Source organism: Protopterus annectens, chromosome 5.part0 (assembly GCF_019279795.1).
Source record: "Protopterus annectens isolate FY-2018-M chromosome 5.part0, PAN1.0, whole genome shotgun sequence".
Lineage (NCBI taxonomy): Eukaryota > Metazoa > Chordata > Ceratodontiformes > Protopteridae > Protopterus > Protopterus annectens.
In genome coordinates, this window is record NC_056735.1 from 362029669 (window position 1) to 362050138 (window position 20470).

Here is a 20470-nt window from a genome sequence, read left to right on the forward strand (position 1 = left end):
CTCAGAGGTGCAGTGATCTTGGAATTGGTATATACAAGTAGCAGTCGTGTGTGGAGTGCAGTCCCTTTGTCGGGGGAGGAGGGGCAAACCTCCTATTTAAAAATAAATAAATAAAAAGCTTCAGCATTCCTGGTGGTAATGAGGGCTGAAGACCTTGGGTAACTGTTGAAATGCTAGGACCCACCATTAGCGAGATCTTATGTGGAAACCGAATGAAAAAGCAAATATACTTATTCTAAGTATGTGACTGACATTTCTTGTAAGATTCCCTTTTCTTTGTGGTATGGTATTCTCAGAGTTGGTTTATACAAGTTTTGAGGGAGTGAAGGGTTTACCCACCACATTGGGGGTGCAGGGTGGCTTGCCCCTTGATAGTAAGGAGTTTAAAGGAAGAGTGTTCAATATTTATTTTCATATATTTTCAGTCTTTCTTGCATGTTGGGATTTGGTATTTCAAATACCATTTCAGTATGGTGCCAGCTCTGACTGTGACCTCAGACAGCCAAGTTTGATTAACAGCTTGCAAGGCTTGACGGCATATTATGGGAGTGGAAGGGGAGAGAGTATTGCTATGAGTTCTTTAGGGGTGAAGACATACTGGGCAGATCCTCCTGTGAAACCCTGGTGGAAGTCCTGAGATCAGAGAAGAACAGCTGTACTGTGGTGTGCGAGGCAGCTGTGGAAGTGAGGCCACTGCACCCAGAGGGGCAAACCCTTGAGCAACACCTCATGCTGTTCTCCCTGGTTTGAGGAATTAGCCCAATGAAAACCACTGTTCAGCTGCAATACTGACTGATGTTCATCATGTTACACTGCTGCAGTCATTACACTTGGGTTATCCTGCCGTCAGGCGGTTCCCCAGTCGGCCTGAGTTCCAAAGTCTTGGTCTGGCGTTGGTTGCTGTCACCTCCTCCCTGACGTCAGTGTGACAGGTGTATATAAGATGCAGCCAACGCCATTTTCTTCAGTCTTTCTTGCCACGTGGTGCCCGAAGCAAAAGCAGTTCGCAAGTGCCGGTTGGCCGACTCCTGAGATTTTCATTCCGAATCCAGAACCGAAGTCTTCTACAAAGCTAAGTACCCCATTGGGGAAACTTTTTCTTGCCTCAGACCGATGTCAGTAAAAGTTAATAACTGTATTTCTTGTGGGAAGCAAATACCTCATAAGGATTTCCACTCCTGTTGTATTCCATGCCTAGGCCCAGACCACGATGTCACTGGTTTTCGGTTTTGTGCTAGGTTTAACAAGCACACTATTAAATGTCGGTTTGATTTTGCCCGACATTATTTTGGCAGAAAATTCAATTAACACCATGCCGTCGGAACTTCCGAAGACCGGAATACATAAAAAGTGCGAAGACACAGACAGGCATCCGAGGCCCAAAACTGATGAGGCCTTTTCTAGGCCGGTCGCCGGTTCTCCGGTTTTCAGTGAGGCGCCTACGCAGCCCCTGATGACCGCTTCCACAGAACCACATACTGCCTCCGACTCCCACGTGGAGCTGGCTGGGCCTTCGGATGCTCTAGGTTTTCAGCCTACCGAAACTAACCCTTCATAGTGAACTGAAGTAACTGAGCAATCCACAGCTTCAGAGGGTGTTTTCAAACCTACCCAGTTAACCATTAAACCATCTGCCAAGTCTAAGCCCCCCCTTAAAAACAAAGATGCAGATACAGCATTCTCCAGGACAGGCTTCCATGCCTAAGAAACAAATGCTCAAAATGGCTGAAGACCTAATAACCCTGATCAGGGGGTCCCACCCCCCTCCTGTTAAAAGGCCCAGACAGGATGCAGACTATGAATCTTACGACCAGGTGTCCATTTCTTCAGATTCGTCCTCAGACCTAGGCTATTCCCTACCCCCTTATGAGGATTCTGATGCTGAGGAATCTATTCCATCAGCCTCTCCGCCTGAGGACTACTCCTTTGTGGAGACCTTGCATACCATGAGGGAGCATTTCCATTGGGAAGGTCAGGATTACTCAGAATCCAAGAAAAGGCTCAGAGACTTCCTTTTATTACCTCAACACAGACCCCTTGCTATTCCGTCAGTGTTAGATATTGTGGATGATGTGTACACTGAATCCAGTTTAAACCCTGACTCCTTACCTCCAGCCCCAGTTAAACCTGATAGATTAGAGTCCCTGACTCACAAATTTCTGTATAAAAGCCCTGTTGCTGACCCTGAAACTATTTCTCAGGGACCCAAAGGTATTAAGACCTCATTAGCAAAAAAACCCAGTTCCCTCTGACAGAGATTCCAGAGCATTAGACAGATGGGGAAAGAAAGTATATACGTCTGCAACTTTAGCAATGAGAGCCTTAAATTGCCAGTTTCACATTCTAAAATATCAGCAATTTTTAATGTCTCAGTTGAAACAAAAGATGCTTCCAGATTCAGATCCTCCTAATTTAAAAGAAATACAAGATTTATTACATGCAGCTGAACAAGTGGGAAAACATACTTTGCAATGTGGGTTTGATTCCTTAGAGGCCTCCTATAGAGCAGCAGTTACAGGCTCTGTCATTAGAAGACCTGCTTGGTTAAAAGAACATACGTTACCAGATCATGTTAAGGCAAAATTATTGGATGCACCTTTGCAGCAGGATGTGTTGTTTGGAGTTAAAGCAGAGGAGGTATTAAAGAATATGTATGATAAGGCAAAATCTATGCAAATGGTGAAGGATTTCTTACAGGTTCAGCCTCCTCGTTTTAGCAGAAATTGGCCAACAACAAATTGGTCCTTTCCAGTCAGACAAACCTCAGAGGGGTAGATACAGATGTTCAAGAGGTAGAGGTCAAGCACAAGGTCTTTACAGGCCTCGACAATGGGGTACACCAGGTCAGAAAATGGGGAAGACAGGCCACAACCATTTAAAAGCAGCCTCAATGACTTCCCACTACAGCTGCCAAACAGCTCTATCTTGGCAGCCCCCTTAGGAGGAAAACTGGCACTTTTCTATCACAATTGGCATTGCATCACCAAAGTCAAATAGGTTCTCAACATTGTATCTCAAGGTTACAGTTTCCACTTTCACACTTTGCCAAGGTTGAAAGGAATGCCAAATCTGCCACCAAATCAATGGGTAGAGGCTCAAAAACAAATTACAGCACTCATGGACATGAGAGCTATTCAAAAGGTACCGCCACAGGAGCAAAGAAGGATTTTACTCAAGACTCTTGCTGGTTCCCAGAAAGGACAAAGCCTGGAGACCCATTCTGGATCTTTCTTCTCTAAAAACTTACCTGGATGTCCCGAAATTCAAAATGTTGACACTATAGCAGCTTTTTCCCATGCTGGGCAAGAAAGCTTGGCTCGTGGCTTTGGACCTCAAGGAGGCATACCTTCATGTCCCTGTCAGACAAAACTGCAGGAGATACCTCAGATTTCTAGCTGGTTCAATGCACTATCAATTCTCTGCACTGCCCTTTGGCTTATCTACTGCGCCCAGGGTCTTCACAAAGTGCCTGCACCAGTAATTGCATTTTGCAGACAAAAAAAAATTAAAATTTATCCATACCTGGATGACTGCCTTATTCAAGCAGAGAGCAAGGACGTTCTTCTAAAGCATCTGGCGTTCGTAAAAAAGTTAAGTTGCCTGGGGTACACAGTAAACGAAAAGAAATCAAAACTAGTGCCCTCACAAGAGATAATATTCCTAGGTGCCAGCTTGAACACAACAGCCCAGATGGCTTATCTCACGCCAGACAAGCAAGGACAACTGACTCAATTCTTTCAATTGATGGCAACAAAGACCCAACTCCCTGCAAGAAAAATTATGCAGGCCTTGGGCTACATGGCATCTTGCATACTACTAATTTGTTATGCCAGACTGCATATGAGGAAACTACAATGGTACCTAGAGTGTATGGTCTCAACACTGTCAAAGTTTGGAAACAGTTATACCACTAATTCCTTGCCTTCAACTGGAGTTTCGATGGTGGGCTCAAGCTTGTCACCTCAACAAGGGACAGCCTCTTACTCAACCCACAGCCAGGCAAACACTGACAACAGATGCATCGGATTACGCCTGCGGAGCACACATGGCAGGAAAATTTATTCAGGGCGAGTGGCCCACAGAGCAAAGGCATCTTCACATCAATCAAAAAGAGATGCTAGCTGTACAAAATGCACTTATAGCTTTCAAGGACCTGCTGCATCCAGGACAACTACTACTAAAGACAGACAACACCACAGTTATGTGGTACATAAACAAGCAAGGGGACGCACACTCCTACCCCCTCTGCAGACAAGCCATGACCTTGTGGAACACAGCTCTAGACTACAAAGTTCATCTGCAAGCACAATTCCTGCCAGGAGAGAAAAACACATTGGCAGACTACCTAAGCAGAAACATCATGGATCCCACGAATGGGAATTGAATCCACAAATATTCAGAATGATAACACAAAAATGGTGGAGCTCGGACATAGATCTGTTTGCATCCCCAGTGAACTGCCAGCTACAGAAATTCTGCACAAGGAGTTACCATCCACAAGCATGGAAAGTGGATGCCCTCTCATTCAGCTAGAAAAACCTGCAAGTGTACGCTTTTCCACCTTTACCTCTCCTTCCAAAGGTACTCATAAAAGCCAGGCAAGAAGAGCCAAAGATGATCCTGATTGCACCAGACTGGCCACGCCAACACTGGTACCCAATCTTAAAGAACTTAGCACAAGAACCACCCTGGATTTTGCCTCATATCCCACATTAACTGACACAGCACAACAATCAGATACTTTACAGGCAGCTAAAAACCTTAAACCTAGCTGCATGGAAAATTCCTTAGTCAAGCAAGCAATGCCTCTCTCCAAAGCTGTTATGGATGTCATTCTGGAGGCCAGAAGGCCTAGCACCAGGAAAGCCTACTCGGATAAATGGAAGAGATTCTGTGCCTGGAACCAGGCACACAGCTTTGACCCTCTTGTCCCAAACATTCCTCAGATACTACAATATTTAACTGAGATGCTGGACAAGGGTCTCTCCTGGTCATCCATCAAGATCCACGCCTCAGCCATTTCTGCTCATTACAACACGGATCCACCAATTTTTTCAAATCCTTTACTCAAACAGTTCCTCAGAGGGGCTAAAAACATAAGACTGCCCCATAGAGCACCTACTCCAGCTTGGGACCTCAACTTTGTTTTGGAAAAATTAACTTTACCTCCCTTTGAGCCAGCTAACACAGCAGAATTAAAATATATCTCTTGGGAAACTGCTCTACTACTGGCAATAACATCAGCACGAAGAGTTTCAGAATTACAGGCACTAATGGCAGTGGAACCTTTCCTCATTTTCCACCAGGACAGGGTGTCTTTAAGAACTAACCCTACATTTATGCCAAAGGTGGTATCAAGTGTGGCTCTAAACCAAACTATTCACTTGCCAATCTTTTATCCAAAACCACAGAACAGAGGAGAGAGACTACTACATTCTTTGGACATTCACAGACAGTTACGCTTCTACTTGGACAAAACCAAAGCTTTCATAAAATCTGAGCAATTATTGGTAGCATATGCTGCAGGAGCACAGGGAAAAGCCATTTCAAAATGGACTATTTCAAAATGGATAGGACATTGTATACATTTCTGCTATACTCACCATGGGAAACCTATACCTAGCAGCATTAGATCTCACTCCACCATTTCAACAGCCACTTCAACTGCCTACCTCAGAGGAGTACCTACCAAGGATATTTTGGGAGCAGCAACATGGAGTTCTGTGCATACCTTCACCAAGCATTACCGTTTGCCTTTATACTCCAAATCCAGAGCTGGCTTCACCACTGCTGTGCTGCAGGTACTTATAGCCACCCCTAATGCCTTATAGAACCAGCCACCCTACCTCAGCTTTGGGATTCCACCCAAGTGTAATGACTGCAGCAGTGTAACATGATGAACATAGTACAGTTTTGTACCTACCATAAATGTAGATGTTAGAGTGTAAACACTGCTGCAGTCCAGGTTACCCTCCCTCCTTCCCCTCTTACTTTCTGGTACCTTCCTAGGTCTTCTATCCTTTACTACCTATGGGGAGTATTTGCTGGTATCTGAAAATGGTTGTTTGCTTTTCTTTTGTATACTTTACTCGCAATTTAAATTGCCTACCTATTTGGGGGCACCTGACATCTGGGGCAAGAAAAACTGAAGAAAATGGGGTCGGCTGCATCTTGTATACCCCTGTCGCACTGACGTCCGGGAGGAGGCGACAGCAACCGATGCCGGACCAAGACTTTGGAACTCAGGCCAACTGGGGAACCGCCTGACGGCAGGATAACCCAAGTGTAATGACTGCAGCAGTGTTTACACTCTAACATCTACATTTATGGTAGGTACAAAACAGTACTTTGATCTTACCAATCTGCAGTATTGGCAGGTGTAACCTCTAGAGCCAGCAAGGCTGTGGTGACTCCATGCACTGATGCTTTCCTGGTTGGGAGACCTTCCCAGTGCAGCTCACACCAGAGAGACTGCCAAGGCTTGGGAGCTGTAGACCAAGGATTACAGGATATAAACTTGAAGGTACCAGAATTTAGCAGTAGTCGAATTGAAAAAGTTACTATCTAAACTGTCACTTTCAGATTTTACACTTGTGATGAATTTGGGACTTTACCCTGAGTGTAGTGAGACCAAGTCTATTACAATTTTGGTGCTACTAGATTTGCTTTCTGATCTGATGATCTTCCCCCCACCTCAAGAAAAAAGTGTACTGCTTGAATTTCTTTCCAACCATTCGCCACTGCAACGGGCTTATTGAAGTAGGATGTTGCTGGTATATGAAGTCATTCCTTGATCTGGTTTACCTGAAAAGCAAACCAAGTCCATTTGTGTTGACCACAAAAAATGATCCGCTGCTTCAGGACAAAGCATCTTAAAATTGTAGGAGACCATTTGCTACATTTGAAGCAAGTAGCTTGGTCAAGTCATACCACACATGTAGTACTTCAGTCCTAACCACAAAAGCAGTGTCGGCCTTCATTTGTGCAGTATGGAACTGAATGCCAGTACTGCATTACTAACCAGTCAGGTCTTCTGATTACACCTTTAACTCCTTGCAGCCAGGCAGCTGCCCCCTTCACCCCCACCCTAGCTATGCTTCTGTGAGCCCAAAACTATACCAGCTGATGTTTGTGACTTCTGCAATGAATGCTTACTACAGGTGCTGCTGTATCAGTTAACTTTTTTCAAAAATTCATCCCTTGTGCCATTGTTTGCTGGTCAGTGGCACGTACTTTAAATAAAAACTAGTTTTCAGGGTGGGGGTTCATGTCCTGAGGATTTTATAAATATAACTGGTTTTGTTTATCAATTCCCAAGATTGCAGTGTGTTAAAATATTTCCTTACTCAAAGTTAGTGACATTGCTATTGGTATATATAAGTAGCAGTGTGGTGGCGAGTGCTTGCCCCTGTACTTGTTTGGTTGTCTTTCTACCTGCTTAAGGTGCTGTTGACCTGCAAGTATAACAGAAGTATAATTTTATGTCCTTGTGTTGTCCTGTATCATTTTGGTGCAGCACACTCGTGTTCCAGGGGACAGAAGTAGAACACGTGACTAGTTGCTTTTTCTTAGCTAAACGTAGATGTTAAGTTGTCAATCTCGCCTTCATTCTTGCTGGATGGGGTTCGGAGCCGATCCTCGGCTCCGACTCGGCACTTGCTTTAGCTCGAGAACTCCTTTTACCAGCTCGAGGCAACCCTATATCCCATGATGCAAGGCGGAACTACCTCAGATCTCGTTTGCCGCTTAGCGAAAGAGGTCTCCTTTGCCAGCTGAGGTAAGTTTTTTCTTGTTAAAGAAGAAAAAGTTCAGTTAAGGGTTTATTTTTCCCTTTAGTGTTAGATTAGCCTGTACTTAGTTACAGCCCACCCTATTCCCTTCCTTTTAAACTTTTATAATAGTTTTCAGTTTAAAGTTTTAGTCAGGCCTAGTTCCCAAGTTATTCCCTTCCTGTGTGTCTGTGTAGGGATTAAGTTGTGTGTTTGTGGGGACTGTTTGTGTCTATCCTTTTTAGGATGTCTAGGGAAGGCAAGGTCTCAGGCTTCAAGAAGTGTGACCAGTGCTGTCAGAAAATGTCCCTGACAGACGGTCACACTTCTTGTGTGTATTGCCTGGGGCCTTTGCACCTGCAGGACTCCTGTGCGTTGTGTCATGCTTTTAGCCAGAGAGTCCTGCAGGAAAGGAGGAACAAATTAATCCTCCGAGGTTTACTTAAACCTGAAGGTTCTCCTCCTAAGCCAGGGGCAGGAAAACCTCTTAAGCCACCGAAGGCTCAGGCTACAGTGTCCAAGCCTCCTCCGGTGGCTCCGTCGGAGCCGATATCGGCTGCGGCTGGAGTCGATACTTCTGTTAGAGTAGTGGGTTCGGTGCCGGCCGGCTCCGATACCCTGACTACTGTGGCCTTGTCGGCTCCGGCTGGAGCCGACACTTTATCCAGCATCGGGCGAGATATCCTCTGCTCCATCTGGGGTTCAAGGGACTTCGGCTCCGGTGGCTTCGACCCGTATGAGGACCCGGTCCCCTTCGATACTAAGTATTTACTCGGCTCCGGGGTCTCCTCTTTTGTCGGAGCGGAGCCATCGGAGCCGATCTTCAAGATCTTCCAGGCTGTCTGACCACGATTTGGAGAGGGTGGTAAGCAGGCTGTTGAAATCTCAGGCACTGGCCCAAATGCTCCATAGCCCGTCTCAACAGACTTCGGCTATAGCCCCGATTCTTGAGATTCCTCCTCCGACTCCACACCAGAGTGCGAAGCCGGAGCTTCTTGGGACAGCGACTGTTTCGATGCCGGAGCTGATACATCCTTCGGCTCCGTCATCTCCGGCTCCGATCTCCTCCTTGAGACCTTCCTTGGAGGGATCCGGTCGTCGGGTTTCCACTGTCGGCTCCGAGGGGGCTAGAGGCTTCGGACCCTAGTCCGACCCCGCTCTCCCTCTCGGGCTTGACTTTGGTAAGCTCGGCGCCGACATCGGCCTCGGAGCCTTCTCTCTCCTTGGAGCCAACCATTCCTGTTTCTTCGGAGCGGGTGTGTTCAGGTCTCCCGGGGAGAGGAGCCTTTGAGGTGATGAGGAGTGTCCTGGCCTCTGAGCCTGGTCAACGGTCTATCCCTCTAGCTCCTCCCTCATCAGTGCCTGCAGATGCCTCTTGCCAACCTCTTGCTCTCAGGCCCAGGGATCCATCGCCCCAGGTTTCCCCACTGGGAATTTCCTCCTCTTCCGAGGTTTCTCCTGACCCTGCAGGGGAACCCCCTCGGAAGAGGACGTGTAAGAGGAAACACACAGACTCCCCTGAGTCTACTACATCTGATACCGACTTAGATGAGTCGGAGGGTTCCCCACGGTCCCCCTCTGAGGATGTCTCATTTTCAGACATCCTTGAGCTCCTCAAACAGAGGGGGAATTGGCCCTCCATTGACCCCTCCGAGGATGAGTCGGTATACCTGGAGGCTTTTGGATCCCGACCCTCCACCTCCTGGGTGTCTCCGCCTTTCGACCCACTCATGCAGGTAGTGGCTCGAAGGCGTGGCGCTCCAGATTCTGTGGAACCTGTCCCCAGGAGACCATCCAAGTTCATCACGGCCCCTTCGGATAAACAGTTCCTGTCCAAAGGTGTCTCTGTGGATGCTATGGTGGTAGCGGCAGCCACTAAGAAGGAACTGGCGGATCCTTCAGTACCTGTCCATCCTCCTAATAAGGATTCTAGGACCATGGACAGGTATGGAAAGCGGATGTTTTCTTCAGCAACCTTTGCTATGCGTTCGCTGAATTACCTTTGTCACTTCACCAGGCTTCAACGAGATATTCTCAAGGAACTGGGAGAAGTAGTCCAGGATCCTTCTGCTGCTGGGGCTCAGGAAAAGATTGCCTCTCAGCTTGCTATCCTGAATTCTATATCTAACTCCTCCATGCGGCTCATATCTTATGCGGCCGATGGAGCGAGCAGGGCCGCAGGCACAGGTGTTGCTCTTAGACGCCAAGCCTGGATGCGGCTGTGTAATTTTGCGGACCCCTTTAAGGCGTCCTTCAACACCCCCTTTGACGGTTCGGCTTTGTTCGGACCTCAGGTGAAGGATACTTTGACCAGATGTGAGCAGGACGGTAAAACTCTTTCTGCCGTTGGAGTCCAGTTTTCCACTCCTTCTAGACCATTTCCCAAGGGTCAGAAGGGGGGGAAGATGTGGTTCCGTAAAGCCCAAGGAGCTACACCGGACACACGTGGTCAGTTTACCCCCAGAGGCAGAGGGGGTAACAATAATAGACGCCCTAGAGGCAGGGGGGGTCCTTAGAACCAGGGCAACAGGGAGTCTCTTCCTGAGAAGCCCTTTCAGCATCCCTGAGGTGTTGCCCGACTGTCCACCCTTGGAGGCAGTCGGGAAGAATTTCGCTGTACCCAGTAGCCTGGCAATCCCTATCACAAGAGAAGTGGGTACAGTCGATCATATCCGAGGGTTACAAAATCCCCTTGAAGGTTTCCGTACCTCTACAATCCCTTCCAGACATCTCACCCGGTCAAAGGGATTTGGCAAGACAGGAAGTTTCAAAACTCCTGGAAAAAGAGCCATCAAACAGTGCCGGCAGACAAAGTAGGATCCGCTTCTACTCAAGATTCTTTTGGTCCCCAAAAGGACGGGAGATTGGAGACCGATACTAGACCTAAGCAGACTAAACAAGTCTGTCAGAAAGGCAAGATTCGGATGGTCACGCTGCAATCCATTCTGCCTTTTCTGGGCAAGGACAACTGGATGTGCTCTATAGACCTTCAAGATCGTACTATCACATAAAGATTCACAGACGCTCCAGAAGGTTTCTCCGCTCGGCTGGGAGCCAGTCATTACCAATTCAGAGCACTGCCCTTTGGCCTCACTTCAGCCCCAGAGTGTTCACCAAATGCATGGCAGTGGTCACAGCTCATCTGAGACGTCGAGGATTCCAGGTGTTTCCTTATTTGGACGACTGGCTCCTCTCCGCCACCTCCAAGCATCAGCTTCTTCGTTCCAGAGACTACACCCTACAGCTTTGCAAGAGTCTAGGAATTTCGGTAAATTTCGAAAAATCCTCTCTGCTTCCTTGCCAATCTATCACCTTTATAGGCGCAGAGTTAAATACCGTCAAAATGTTAGCCAGGCTAACAGATCAAAGGATTCTGGACATCCAGAAATTTGTTCAGCTTCTGTTACAAAGCAACAAGATCAAAGCCAGGTTTGTCTTGAAAGTTCTAGGCCTAATGGCTGCAGCCATTGTTCTTCTTCCACTGGCTCGCTTCCACATGCGTCTCCTGCAGTGGATGTTATTCACGCAGTGGTCGTACCACGATCTGCCCTTGAGACACGAGATCTTAGTGACACAGTCTTGCAGGGCTCATCTACGATGGTGGATATCTTCCCCTCTTCTTCATCAGGGCCGACCCTTTGTTCCCCTCCTCCAGTTGCCACAGTCACCACGGATGCCTCTCTGATCGGGTGGGGGCATTATCAGGGCAGGATGGTCCACGGACGTGGCAACCCATAGAATACCACCTGCACATAAATGTCCTGGAGATGAGAGCAGTGCTTTTAACGTTGCAAGCCCTCGTCGACTTTCTTCCCACAGGGACTATTGCAGTACAGACGGACAACATGTCCGTGGTCTGGTACATCAACAAACAGGGCGGAACCAGGTCCTATCCCTTATGTCGAGAAGCTCTCAGACTTTGGCAATGGGCGATCTCTTCTCAGCGGTTTCTGATAGCAACGCACATCCCCGGCAGGTCCAACCTATTGGCGGACAGGCTAAGCAGATCTATTCTGATGCCTCACGAGTGGTCTCTCAATCAATCTGTAGTGGATCAGATTTTTTCTGAAGTGGGGCACCCCTTGTTGCGATCTTTTCGCTACCCCTCAAAACAGCAAGTGCCCAGATTACTTCACACTATTTCCTCTTCCAGGCCAACCCTTGAGAGACTCTCTAACCCAGGATTGGCCTCGGGACTTCTTTATGCTTTTCCTCCCTTTCCATTGATTCCACAAGTCATTCAGAAAGCCACCGTTTTGAGAGCCAAATTGATCCTCATTGCTCCATATTGGCCTTGACAAATTTGGTTTCCGTCTCTACATCATCATCTTCTGGTGCAGCCCTGGCATCTGGACCCAGTTCCGGATCTTTTGATCCACCAGTCGGGTCAGCAGCACCGGGCCATTCATTCTCTCAACCTCACTGCTTGGTTGCTCCACTTCCTTCCCTAGCCAGGCTACCAATGATTTCTGACTCAGAGACATTTTAGTGTCTTCTTTAAAGTCGTCCACTAGAACTGTTTATGCTAGCAAGTGGCGACGTTTTTCGATTTGGGCAAACGCCAGAAATATTGATCCTTTTACTGCTCCTGTACATTCTGTTTTGGATTTCCTGGCGGAGGTTTTTCATTCGGGATCTTCGTCATCTACAGTCAAAGTACAACTGGCTGCTATTTCCAAGTATCATGTTGGCTTGCATGACAATAACATCATGTCTCATAGGTTATGCAAAGCCTTTTTAAGAGGAGTTTTTCTCCTAAAACCGCCTGTGAAACATCCTCCTCCCTAATGGGACCTAAACTTAATGTTGGCATCCCTAATTCTACCTCCTTCGAACCGTCTGCTACGTGTTCTTTAAAGTTATTGACGTGGAAAACTATATTTTTGCTGGCTGTTACTTCTGCAAGAAGAGTTTCTGAGATTCAGGCCCTCTGTATTCGTTCACCTTATCTGGTTTTTCATAAGGATAGGGTTTGCTCAGAACTAACCCTTCCTTTCTTCCCAAGGTTGTATCTCAAACCAATATTAACCAATCTATTGATCTACCAGTTTTCTTTCCTAACTATTCTGACAGAGCTGAACAGAAGCTGCATTTTTGGATGTTCATCGTCAGCTCAGGTACTACTTACATAGGACTAAACAAATTAGAAAATCAGACCAATTGTTTGTCTCCTATGCAGAAAACAGGTTAGGTCTTCCAGTTTCTAAAGTGACCTTATCTAGATGGTTGACTTCCACCATTTCCTATGTGTACTCTCTAAGGGCAAACAACTATCTTCTAAGCCAAAAGCACATTCGACCAGGAGTCTATCCACTTCTGTAGCCTTTCAGGATAGACTTCCCATTGACACTATTTGTGCAGCAGCTACTTGGGCCACGCCTCATACCTTTGTGTCTCATTACAAGTTGGATTTGGCCTCCAGAGATAGGGCCAGTTTTGGTTCCACAGTTCTCAAGAGTCTGTTCCATTGAGCCACCCGGGATACAGGTGCTAGGGACGCGGTCCCATCCAGCAAGAATGAAGGCGAGATTGACAACTTAACATTTAGAAGTTATGTACCTACCATAACGTTCCATGTTAGTTGTCTTCTCGCCTTCTTTCTTGCGTCCCTCCCTCCTTCCCCCTGGCCTGGACAGATCTTGGAGAGTTCCTATTAGATTGCTTCCTCTGGAGCATTGTTATGAGGACTTCTTTTAGGAACCTTGGTTCCTAATTATGTTAGGATAAGTCTTTAGCAGGGTCAGTTAGCTGCCAAATGAGATCTGAGGTAGTTCAGCCTTGCATCATGGGATATAGGGTTGCCTCGAGCTGGTAAAAGGAGTTCTCGAGCTAAAGCAAGTGCCGAGTCGGAGCCGAGGATCGGCTCCGAACCTCATCCAGCAAGAAAGAAGGCGAGAGAAGACAACTAACATGGAACGTTATGGTAGGTACATAACTTCTAATTAATGTACAGTATGTGCCAGTAGAGGGAGGAACCTGTTTTTTAGTGAATCGTGGAGTAAAAAACTTTGTTTAGGAGTCCGTGTGGAAGTTGTTCCCAAAGTGTTAGCCATTACAGTGGATTCTGTCAGAGAGCGTCTGATATGGTCTTTAATTGCATCATTTATGGGATTAATTTATGTACTGACTTAAAAATTTTGATCCCCCAAGTAGTGGAATAACATTTTTCTTGATACTAGTTTAGCCTGCTCTTAGAGAAAATATTTTTGTTTTTATTTTGGCTTTATTGTACTGCATTCCAATTTTAAAACTGTGCATTCTTTTTCACAGAGCGTTTCGTGGAAAACATGTTACTCTTGTAGTGCGCTTTCCAAATCAGGGTCGCCAAGTAGAGGATTTAGATATATGTTCTCACACGAATGATACCATTGGATCTGTACGTCGTTCCATTTTAAATAGAATAAAAGCTAACAGTGCACATACAAAAGTAGAACTTTTTATTGGTGGAGAACTTGTGGATCCTGCAGATGACAGAAAGTTAATTGGACTTCTGAATTTTAAAGATAAAACGGTGAGTGTATGCTGTTTGGTATTAAATAGACATACTTCATGTTGATTGCAGAAATTTTGGAAGTGTGTGGAAAGTAGGTAACAGCTAGGCATTCACATTTGTAATTTTTTGTGTTCTTTTGTGAGCTATTTAACTATTTTTGTCTACAGATTTTACAGTAACACATTTCCTACTTCATATTGGCAGGATTTCACAAATATTTTCACAATTTCAGTTGTGGGTTGTTAATAGCTATATGATGCATCTTCATTAGTGTCACATTTGTCCCTGGTACTGTAAAGGTGTGGTAGCACACTGTTCTTTTGATTTGGTCTTTGTGGAATCTCTGATAAAGTTGATGGACATCTTGGCTGGAGTTTGTATTTATTTATAGTAATGCTCCACTGCCAGGCCGTTTGGCTTCCCATCTGTTTGACACATCAACATACCAAATATCCTTGTATCTGTGTTTGTTTTTTGAAATGTGTTGCCAGGAATCAAACAAATGTACCTTCTTCAAATGAAGTCAAACGTGGCTGCCAGTGGTAAGAGTGGTGGGTACCGTGAATCAAGATGGTAGTGGTGTTTGGTAGTATTGTATCAGCTTTTCCTGACACATTTATTTACTATTTGTTCACCATATAGTGGGACTGCTCCATTGATCCAATTCATCTATGGCCTTGGCGCAGTAGGCAACGGTGTACAAACAAGCACAATACAGAGTAGGCATGTAAAGGAAATTGTAAGCAGGCGAAAGCAAGGTATAGTTTAGAAGTGTTGGTGCTAGTTTATTGACAAATAAGTACAAATATATTTGCAAAAAACATTAGTTTTTAGAGGCAAGAGTTTTGTATGCATATGTTTATGTATATGCACACACGCTGTTGTAATATCAGATAACATTTAGAGCACCATTAAAGGATTTACTTTCAAGGATATTAATAATGTGCAGTACTGATAGCTTGAGTTGTGCAGGTGATCTAGTGCATAGTAACACAGAACAGTAACGATATCCAAGGATTTGGAATGCAGCTTCCCATGTTTAATGTACTTCATCTTGTCAGTTTCATGGTGTACTTTGGGAGCTAAGTGGACATTACTGCTTGCAAAGCTCCGTGGATTAGGAGAGCATGCTAACTACAAGAACTGGCAGCCAGATAGCAGGAGTCGCACGTTTTATAAAAGAAACAAGACTACAAACACTACCACAGCTTAAAGGTAGCAACTCTTTATTGTAACAAACAGGTTAGCTCTTTCAGAAACAGCTTCCTTCTTCAGACCATAAAACAGAATGAAAAAAGCATATGTTTAGTTGTCAATCTCACCTTCATTCTTGCTGGATGGGTTCGGAGCCGATCCTCGGCTCCGACTCAGCTTATACCAAAGCTCAAGAGCTATTTTTACCGGCTCGAGGTAACCCTGTATCTCACAATGCTAGGCGCTAACTACCCAGATCTCGTTTGCCGCTTAGCTGCGAGGTTACGTTTTTGCCGGCTCTCTGGTAAAAGTTTTTCAAAAGCAGTTTTCTGGTAAGATTTTTCCATTTTATTTCCAGAGTTAGTGTACGTTATTTCCCCTTTACCCTTTTAGAGTAACCCGCCCTTATATAGTCCCCTTTTGGGTCTGTTTTTCTATCCCCTCGGTCCCCTTTTTATCAGGCCTTCGGGCCAAGTTTGTACTCTAGTTTTATCTTCTGTTAAATTGTCAGTTTAATTTAATCTTAGTCTTTGGTGTGCTGAAGTGACCTGACTAATTTTTTTCTTTGGTGTGTGTGTGTGTGTGTGTGTGTGTTTGGGTGTGTGTGTGTGTGTTTTTGGGTGTGTTTTTTTTACACAAGATGTCTAAGGAGTCCAAGGAATCAGGCTTCAAGAAGTGTGACTCATGCTGTTAGAAAATGTCTCTTGACAGACGGTCACACTTGTTTATTGCCTAGGCCCTCTGCACCTGCAGGACTCTTGTTCTGTCTGCCATGCATTCAGTCCAAGAGTCCTGCAGGAACAAGTTGATTTTGTGAGGATTGTTGAAGCCCAAAGGTTCCCCGGCCAAGTCCTCGTCGGGAAAACCTTCGGAGCCCACTAAATCGTCTGTTCCGAGTTCAGAGCCTCCGACCAGTGGTGCTACTTCTGCTTCTGCATCGGCTCAGGCTGGAGCCGAGGCTTCAAGAACTCAGTCGGCTCCGATAGTTACGTCTGAGCCGTCTTAAAGTTGTAAGTGCTCCAGGTCCCCTTCTTTGGAGTCGGTCCATTCGGCTCCGAGATCTCCTTTGCTTTCAAGCGCAGCTATCGCTCCCATTCCTCTCAGTCTTCCAGGCTTTCGGACCATGACCTCGAGAGGGTGGTTAGCAGACTCCTCAAGTTGCAGCACTGGCCCAGATGCTTCATAGCCCTTCTCAACAGATAGTGGCTATCCCCGTTGCATCATCGATTCCTCCTCCGACTCTTCCTCTGAGTTCAGAGCCGGAGTTTGTGGGAGCCGTGACCGTCGACACGTCGGAGCCGATACCCAGTTTGGCTCCGTCGGCTCTGATTTCTTCTATGGTGCCATCCTTGGAGGGATCCGGGCGCCATGACTCCCTCGTCGGCTCCGAGGGGGCGAGTGGCATCGTACCCTTGTCCGACCTTGTTCTCCCTCTCGGAGACTCGGCGCAGGTGAGTTTGGCCCCATCGGCCTTGGAGCCATCCCTCTCGGTGCCGGGAAGGGTCCTTATCTCTTCGGAGCGTGGATCTTCTTCCCTGCCTGTTAGGGGTGCTTTCGAGGTCATGAGGAGTGTGCTGGCCCCTGTGCCTGCTCCTCGGTCGGCTCCATCAGCTCCTCCCACTGTAGTGTCTGCTACGGTCTCTACATATCCTCTCGACCCTGACCGCAGAGATCCTACGCCTCAGGGGCCCCCTTTGGGAGCATCCTCCTTTTCTGTGGACTCCCCTGAGTCCGTCACATCTGACACCGACTTGGATGAGTCAGAAGGGTCCCCACGATCCCCCTCTGAGGATGTCTCTTTTTCTGACATCCTTGAGATCCTCAAGCAGAGGGGGAACTGGTCTACCCTCAATCCTTCCGAGAACGAGTCTGTCTACCTAGAGGCGTTTGGTTCTCGCCCTTCCACCTCCTGGGTGTCTCCGCCCTTTGACCCCCTTATGGAAGTGGTGGCCAGGAAGGCATGGACGGCCCCTGACTCGTTGGAACCTACCCTACGGAGGCCTTCAAAATTTATCACAGCCCCATCTGATAAACAGTTGTTGACCAAGGGTGTCCCTGTTGATGCCATGGTGGTGGCAGCAGCCACTAAGAAGTAACTGGCTGATCCTTCAGTACCTATCCATCTTCCTGATAAGGAATCTAGGGCCATGGATAGGTACGGCAAGCGGATGTTTTCTTCAGCGACCTTTACCATGCGGTCACTGAATTACTTGTCATTTCACCCGCCTTCAAAGAGACTTGCTCAAAGAAATGGGTGATACCCTACAGGATCCAACAGCTGCGGGGTCTCAGGACAAAATCAACTCCCAGCTGGCAACCCTAAACTCGATTAACTCCTCCATGTGGCTTATTTCTTATGCGGCCGATGGGGCGAGTAGGGCTGCAGGCACAGGCGTGGCCTTAAGACGTCATGCCTGGATGCGGCTTTGCAACTTTGCCGACCCCTTTAAGGCATCCTTCACCAACTCTCCCTTTGATGGTTCTGCGTTGTTTGGACCTCAGGTGAAGGATACTTTGACCAGATGCGAACAAGAAGATAAGACTCTCTCTCTGCCCTGGGAGTCCGTTTTTCCACCCCATCTAGACCATACCCTAAAGGTCAGAAAGGTGGAAAAATGTGGTTCCGCAAACCACAGGGAGTCGCACCGGACGCACGAGGTGAGTTCCCCTCTAGAGGCAGGGGGGGACAATAACAGATGCCACCCCAGGGGCAGAGGGGATCCTCAGAATCAGGGTAGCAGAGAAGCTGTCTCTGGCCAACCCTTCCAGCATCCCTGAGAAGCTGCCCGGCTGTCCGCCTTCGGAGGCAGTCGGGGAAGATTATCACTGTACCCAAAAGCCTGACTTTCCCTCACCAAAGACAGATGGGTACGGTCGATCATATCCAAAGGTTACAAAATTCCCTTTGTCCACACCCCAAAACAGCCAAAAAGGCCCCTTCCAGATGTTCCACCTGGTCTAAGGGAACAAGCAGTATTAGAAATCTCAAAACTGCTAAGAAAAAGGGCCATCCAACCAGTCCCAGCAGACCAGTAAGGATCCGGAATCTACTCCAAGTTTTTTTTGGTACCAAAAAAGACAGGGGACTGGAGACCAATTTTGGATCTCAGCAGACTTGAACAAGTCTGTTCAAAGAACGAAGTTCCGGATGGTCACGCTACAGTCCATTCTACCCTTTTTGCGCCAGGACCATTGGATGTGCTCTATAGACCTTCAGGATGTGTACTACCACATCAAAATGCACAGGTGCTCCAGGAAGTTTCTCCACTTCCGGCTGGGGGCCAGTCTCTACCAATTCAGGGCCCTGCCCTTTGGTCTCACTACAGCCCCCCGAGTGTTCAAATGTATGGCAGTGGTTACGGCTCATCTGAGGCGTCAAGGATTCCAGGTGTTTCCATATCTGGAAGACTGGCTCCTTACCGCCACCACCAGGCGTCAACTTATTCAGTCCAGAGATTACACCATTCAGATTTGCGAAGAGCTAGGTATCTCCATACATTTCGAAAAGTCTGCTTTGTCGCCTTGTCAGTCTATTACCTTCATAGGCGCCATATTAGACACAGTCGAACTATCTGCAAAACTAACGGCACAAAGAGTCTCAGATATTTGCGAACATGTTCATATCCTTCAGAACAAAATTCAGGCCAAGTTTGTACTGAAGACTCTAGGTCTCATGGCGGCTGCCATTAGCTCGCTCCCACATGCGACTCCTTCAGTGGATGCTCTTCTCTTAGTGATCCTTCCAGCAGCTCCCGATGTCGCACAACATTTTAATAACTCATTCATGCAAGAAACACTTGTCTTGGTGGATGGTCTCCCTTCAAGTGATTCAGGGCAGACCCTTTGTGTCCCCCCCCCGGTTGCTACAGTGACAACGGATGCCTCCCTGATCGGGTGGGGGGGGGGCATTTTCAGGGCAGGACGGTCCAGAGCACTTGGCAACCTTTCGAGTGCCACCTGCACGTAAATGTCCTAGAGATGAGAGCAGTACTTTTAGTGTTGCAAGCCCTTCAGGACTCTCTTCCCATCGGGACGATTGCAGTTCAGACGGACAATATGTCCGTAGTGTGGTACATCAACAAGCAGGGTGGAACCAAGTCCTATCCCTTATGTCGAGAAGCACTCAGACTTTGGCAGTGGGCGATCTCCTCTCAGTGGTTTCTGATAGCAACGCATATCCCCGGGAAGTCCAACGTCATAGTGGACAGGCTGAGCAGAGCCATTCTCATGCCCGCACGAGTGGTCTCTCAAGCAGTCAGTAGTGGAGAAAATTTTCAGAAAATGGGGTCAACCTTGCTGCGATTTTTTTCGCAACACCCCAAAACAGCAAGTGCCACGAATGTTTCACTCTTCACTCTTCCCTCTTCCTGGCCACTCCCCCAGAGACGCTCTAGTCCACGATTGACCCCGGGGTCTCCTGTACGCTTTTCCATTAATCACTCAGTTGATTCAGAAAGCTACCTCCTTGAGATCCACAATGATCCTCATTGCTCCGTACTGGCCTCGACAAATCTGGTTTCTGTTCCTGCATCGTTACTTCTTGGAGCAGCCCTGGCATCTGGACCCAGTTCCAGATCTCTTGACCCATCAGTCGGGCAAGCTGCACCAATTCCTCCCCTCTCTCAACCTCACAGCTTGGTTGCTCCACTTCCAACCTTAGCCAGGCTTCCTTTTATCTCCCATTCGGTGCGTGACATCATTTTAGCTTCTCACAAATCTTCGACCAGGAGGATTTATGCCAGCAAATGGAAACGTTTTTCCTTCTGGGCAAAATCTAGGAACATAGACCCATTCGTGGCTCCTATCCAATCGGTCCTGGATTTTTTGGCCGATCTTTTTCAATCAGGATCTTCTTCGTCCACTATCAGAGTCCAGTTAGCGGCCATTTCAAATTTTCATGTGGGCCTGTCAGACTCCCCTATTATGTCTCATAAACTGTGTAAAGCCTTCCTTAAAGGTATCTTTTTACTTAAGCCCCCAGTCAGACATCCCCCACCGCAGTGGGATTTGAATC

General features: G+C 47.0%; 1 protein-coding gene across 1 annotated transcript in view; it reads left to right on the forward strand.

Annotated features, from left to right (window-relative positions):
* Positions 1–20470, forward strand: part of USP9X (ubiquitin specific peptidase 9 X-linked) — a 5037693-nt gene that overhangs the window by 2178536 nt on the left and 2838687 nt on the right. Inside the window, exon 15 of the mRNA XM_044071835.1 lies at positions 14040–14280. Coding sequence (XP_043927770.1) covers positions 14040–14280 — 241 coding nt within the window. The remainder of the gene's footprint in view (positions 1–14039; positions 14281–20470) is intronic.